This window comes from Platalea leucorodia (genome assembly GCF_965183815.1).
Source record: "Platalea leucorodia genome assembly, chromosome: 14".
NCBI lineage: Eukaryota > Metazoa > Chordata > Aves > Pelecaniformes > Threskiornithidae > Platalea > Platalea leucorodia.
Genome location: NC_138836.1, coordinates 8016897 through 8022896, shown reverse-complemented (window position 1 = coordinate 8022896; position 6000 = coordinate 8016897). Strand labels below are relative to the sequence as shown.

Here is a 6000-nt window from a genome sequence, read left to right as displayed (position 1 = left end):
CAGAGCCATCTCCCACCGCTTCCGCGCCTTCGCTGTTCCAGCCCCGGCCCTCCTGCAGCCCCGAAGCACCGGGCCTGTCCCCCGCGTAACGAGGGCCCGAGCCAACCTCACGGAACTTCTGGCATCTCCCACTCTTCCCTTGGGGCTCCCTCAGCCTCTTGAGGTTTTTAATGTGCGTGCGTGACCGAGTGTTTAAATAAGTATTTATCTAGGTACGCATACGGATTTTGGGGGGAAGAGCGCCGGGCGCAGCGATGACGGCGCAGGTCGGTGGGGACAGCCGCTGCTGACGAGGTGCCGTTCATCACCTCGGACAGTGATTAATGCTGACGGGCGGTGACCGCGTTGCTGCGGGATAACGGCATCACCTCCAACGCACGGTTTTACTCTCTCAAGCCCCAAAAGTTTTTTCCGTACCGGCTTCTGGGCGCGATCAACTCCGCAAACCCACCCGCTCCCCCCACGCCCCTCAGAGCTCCCCTGACGAGCGGCGCCAGCGCTCCGGCCGCCTCAGCCTTCCCGCCCCGAGGCCGCCGCCCGGGGCCGCGCCGGGCCTGGCTGTCCCCGGCCGCGTCGCCCGGCAACCCTGGGGCGGCCCGCGGAAACGGAAACGCGCGGGGCCGGCAGCCGGCGGGGGCCGCCGGGAGCGGAGGTGGGGTCGGTTTGAACCGTTGGCCGCTCGGCCGGGCCGGCTCGGCTCTGCGCGGGGCGGCCTTTCCCCCGCCGAGGGGGGCCGGGGCCCGCCGCCCCGGCTCGGCCCCCCTCCGCCCCCCTCCCTGGGAGCTGCGGAGAGCGAGGTAAAGGGGGTGGCGTGTCCCGGGGGCAGTGAGGGGAGCGGGGCGGCCTCACCTGCGGCAGAGGGGCCGGGCGAAGCTCGCCGGGGTTGCCCCGCCGGGGCGCGGGGCCTGAGGGCGGTTTGTGGCATCAAATCCCGCCAACTTCATCACGGCAGAGGGCGGGAACAGGGGTCGTTCGCTGTGGTAAATCAGCCTCGGGCGGACGCGGGGCTGCCAGCAAGCGGCTTGGTAACGCACCTGAAGGAAGGGAAGTAGGGAAACACTTGTTTTCGCCCGGGGGGAAGGCGGCTGAAGCTCGGGGCGGGCGGTGAGGGCCCCGCTGCTCGGGGAGGACGCTGCGGGTGTGGGGGGGAGCGGCCGGGCCTCGGCGGGGCCGGGGCTGCAGCGGGGTTTGTCCGCAGGGAAGGGCCCCAGCGGCCTCGGCAGGCTGGCCGTTGCGGTCAGCTTAAGTGGGCAAAGAAACGCGCTAATTGCAAGCTCAAAGGTACAAAAGAGATCCGTACTCCGGCTGGGAGATTAATGACAGATGACCTTGGATAAAGAGCTCTTGTTTGGCTGTCTTTTTAATACTCCTTGGTTAAAAAACAATTCTGACATTTATTGGTTCTGTTACATTTAACTCATAGGTCTGTTTGCTGTTTTTCCTCCTTTTTTTCCCCCTCTTCTTTTAAAAAAAACCCCACTAATTCTAAGGAAGAAAAACTTATGAATACGGCTGTGACATTCATGTAGGTGTTTTATACAAATTGTGTGTTACTGAATAGCTTTTTGTGTGGTTGGCTATTTATTTTCAAATCTAAACAAGCGCGTTCTTGTGGAGTACATTGAATATCTGTTGTTTGCAAAGAACCACTCTTATTTTTGTGTTTATTTGAACATAATAAAAGATTTAATTTTCTGTATAGTTCCAAAGCATGTCTTTGCATAGCCTAAGATGAACAGAGACTAACGTATAGTGTTATTTGATCTTTTCTACTTCAGTGTGAATAATTTCGCAGGTTACTTTGTGTTCTTTCAAAATGAATGGTGAAGAGGAAATATGGGAAAAACTAGATGCAGAATTTGATCACTGTGTTGTGGATATGAAGCCTCATGTTCTAAAACTACAGCATAGGTCAGGTAAATATGGTAAAATGTGCATATAGAGAAACACTAGTAACAAAATTCTAGGTTACTGGTAATTATTATGCATACTTTTATCGCTGTCTTTAACTAGATGCTTAATGTCTGATGTTACAAGGCACTGTTTTTTGGGGGGTGGGGTTGTACAGCTTCTGAAGTTGGCTTCTTTAGGTGCCTGTTGCTATTGTTTGAGCTTATCTGTCTTATCTTGGTGATGTAAATGTGCTTTTGCATAAATACATTAACTTCTCTATTTTTAAAAAATTAATTCAGTAGAAACTGAAAGCTTCTAAAAGGCATTGTTTTTGAGATTATGCTTAAAAAATTACAAATTTTTTTAGAGATAAGGTTTTTAAAACTTGGCTTACGAGTGTGTAATAATATAAACATCAATTAATAAATGATGTTTTATAAATCTAATGATTAGAACAAACTGGTTATTATTAAAGGCATGAACCCTACAAATTAAGACCTGGCTTTGTAAACGTTTAATCAAATGAATAGTTTCATCATCTGATAGCAAAGCTTCTGTAAATAGGTGTTTTTAAAATGAATGAAGATTTATTGTGCATTTAAAATATTAACGCTCATGCAAGCTGTACATTATAGTTAAAGGCAGCACTTGCAGTGAGTTCAGAATTCCTGTTGACCTAAGTGTTCTGTACCTATTAGACATTGATTCCGAACATGCTATTTCTAGAAGTCATGTAAACTTCTGGTAAACATGAATTTGTGGAAAATATTTCTACGTGACATAAATTTGAACTGTTGTTAAAGACTTATTTTTAATCTCAGTATTTAACCATTTTTTTCATTTGGCTTAGTCATTTGGGGTTTTTTGTTTGTTTTGCTTTAAGCTTTTGGATGGAAGGGAAACATCGACAAAATTGGTGACCATAATGGCTTCTGTTATTTTTATGTGTTTGATTTGCTCTGAAAATGTATAGTGATTATGTATATCTATATTTTTAGAACGACAAAGATGTGCACTGTGGATTAAAAAACTATGCGAACCCTCAGGAGCAGGCACAGGAATAGTGGGAAGGAAGAATCGGAACCTATATGCAAAACTTCTGCTCCACATGCTAAAGCGAGGTGTGCTGGAAGGTCCTTTTACACATAAACCAGAACCAGGAATGCTGAAAACTTTACCTTCGTACATGGTGGGTGTAACTTCTTTATAAGACAAACCTGCCTAAATATATTCTGAAAATACTTTGTCTTTGATGTGGCATAAATTTGAAAAACAATTCTGAATGAATTGAGTGGAATTGCATGTAGTAAATACAGGCATTTATGTTGCGTATCTTGTAATTGGTGTTGGAAAACCTTTTTATGAGACCTGTTTCTTTTTCAAAGTTCAGGTTCTCAGAAGGCTTATAAAAATAGGTGTTCTGAAGGAACAGAAAGATAATTTTTGTCTAATTCTTTGAAAGGATGTAATAAAAGACCCTTGAGGCTATATTTTTGTCTTAATCAGCAGATAGTTCTTCTAAAAAGAAAAATGTGCTTAAATGAGATGACTTTAGTAGTCTGTCATTCTGGCTTTTGCTACACACTCCAGCTATTTAAACTCTATGAAAGAAAAGTTAATAGTATTTCACATAGATATTAAGCTTGCAGTTTGTTTTGTGAAGATCTGAATATACCGTGTCAATCACTGGCATTACCTTTAGTGAGATAACAGTCCTGATTTATGCTAAAATTACCCATACTGAAAGAAGTACTGGAAAACATTTACACCATTGCCTGTTGTACTAATTTCCATGGGTTGGGAAGGTAATATTTGAACACCTCATTGACTTCATTGGAAAAAGAATTTTTGTACTGCAGATATTCCTGCAAGAAACTACATTAACAGTGTAAAGAATATATTTGTGTAAATAAATTCTAGTGTTGATTTTGTATTTATTTTTTTTTAATTATAGTCAATTTATTTTGATGAACCAAATTCAACAAGAGTTCGGAGTAGTAGCCCAGACTACTTGCCTGACTGGGTAATGGGAGAACTAGGAAACAATGAATCTAAGCATGAGGAATCATTCAAGATATCTTCTAAAGAGGAATCATCTTTAGCAACACCACTTACATATGGGTAGGATTTTTGTGTATGCTTTATTCAGTAGTTGATTCGTATTTAATAGATGTTTGATTTGATAAGATTTGTATGAATTCAATACACTTTCTCATGGACTCGTCTCGAATATAGTGTTTGTACTTTAGGTACAGAAACTCTGGTAATAGCTTCTAACTTAATGATAACTTTTATACTTTTCTGTTATTACATTCCTCCATTATGTCTTCTGCTCTGGCTTCTGTTAAGTCGTCTTCCATGTCCCATAGCTCTATCCTCTTTCCCTTCCTCTTGTTCTCCTTCCCCTTTAAGTTACAGACACTTAGCATGGAAAATCAATAGGCCAAACTGATAGTTTGAGAAATTTAGCAGCAACTGAAGAGAGGGCCTTATAGTGATTTGGACTAGTGGTTACTGTGGGGTACTTGTGACTTGTACAAAGAGCGTGTTTGCTAACGTAGAAATAATCACTGTCCACTTCTTTCCACCGTTATCTCTCTTTGTGTTAATACTCTCTGTAGGCTTCAAAAGTAGATAATACCTATTGTTCTGACATTCTAAATATCTATCAAATAAGCTGGTACTCTGGTTGTCTTTTTCAGACCTCAGATATTATGGTGGCAAAGCACAGTGGTCACAAGGCAAGAGACAGAATTCATACAAAGTTACTTAACTGAGAGAGGGAAGCACAGACAAATGTGGACAGGCAGTAAGGAAGAAGTGGCGTGCTAAAAGATTGTATAGATGCAGAAGACTCTCAGGCCAGATTTTTCTTAAAACAGATCAAAACTGTTGCTGTCTCCTTAGAGTTCTTGTACTGTCCAGTTTTCTGCATGCTGATGTATGGAAACTGGAAAACGGTATTAACTAATGAAGCTGAGGTAGATTAATCTTCACTATTTCTATACAGTTCAAAATAAAAGGAATGTACAGTAAGCAAGTGAGAAAAACTGTGGGGAGAGTAAATGTATAATATTAAAAAAAAGTGGTAGTCTAAGGTCATAATGTGGAAAGGAGCTTTTATATCAAATAGTTTTTAATGGCTTTTTTTTGTAGAGAATAGAAATATAAACAAGCATACAGATGGTGGATTTAAAGGATGTTCTCGCATTGTTGCTCACAGGTTTTTTAGAGGAAACAGAATAGTGTCTCCCTGCAGATAAGCAAGGTTTGCCGTTCTGTCACAAAGGAAGAAAAGTTAGATGCATACAAAGAAAGAGGGATTTGATACATCTTTTTGTGAGCATGTTAGTTCTTATTAAACACTTACCTGTTTGTTTTGTGTTTCATCATGGCTTCTTTATGAAATAGCAAGATTTCTTTAGGTTTCCCGTAAGCTTCATGAATCTTGGATTACAGAAGGTCAAACTGGACCAGTTATACTTGTTAAAACTTGTGAGGCTAAAAATCAGAGCTGCTGTGTGTGGGATACTCTGACGTGTTGTTTTGTTCTACCGCGTGTGGAGGATTGTTTGCAAGGACTCCATCCTTGTCTGAACAATCTCTGAGTTTGATTTAAAATGTTTCGATTTATATCATGCTGTCTACTACAAATACATGTGCTGTGTTGGTGACTAGCACCCCCTATGCCTAGACCCTGCATGTTTGTCATTAGGATAATGCAAAAATTTCAGTTTTGCTTATTTGCAGCTGTACAGCAGAATCCTGAGTTTCTGTAGTGGCATCTTGTTATGGCAATCCATTGAACAGTCTCTTTTTGTAGGTTTGCAGGAGCCAGTAAGCTTAAGCTGTATCCTTAGTTCCAAACAGTTGGGTATAGAACTGTTTACAGAGCAGGTAAAGGGATGAAATGTGTCAGGTTATTAAAGCTTGTTTTCCTGTTGGCTTAGAAAAATGTCCCTGCCCTATTGAAGGTGTGCCAAGCTGGTCAGCTGGACACTGTTGAAAATCATAGACTTTTTCTCTGTCCTGTTTTTGGGCATCTTGGGTAAATTTTATTTTAATCTACATTCTGTTCTTAAATATTCACTTTCTTTCTAGTTTTTC

At 42.3% G+C, this 6000-nt stretch overlaps 1 protein-coding gene across 3 annotated transcripts in view; it reads left to right on the top strand.

The window, feature by feature from the left end:
- Positions 1 to 742: 742 nt before the first annotated feature.
- CEP112 (centrosomal protein 112) overlaps positions 743 to 6000 on the top strand; it is a 174874-nt gene continuing 169616 nt past the window's right edge. For 2 of the 3 annotated variants that reach the window (XM_082326516.1, XM_082326518.1), the window contains exons 1-4: positions 743 to 797; positions 1779 to 1916; positions 2892 to 3082; positions 3848 to 4014. In XM_082326516.1, coding sequence (XP_082182642.1) covers positions 1817 to 1916; positions 2892 to 3082; positions 3848 to 4014 — 458 coding nt within the window. In that variant the 5' untranslated portion in view covers positions 743 to 797; positions 1779 to 1816. Of the gene's footprint in view, positions 798 to 1778; positions 1917 to 2891; positions 3083 to 3847; positions 4015 to 6000 lie in introns of those variants that run through there. The other variant, XM_082326517.1, reaches the window with a different exon arrangement.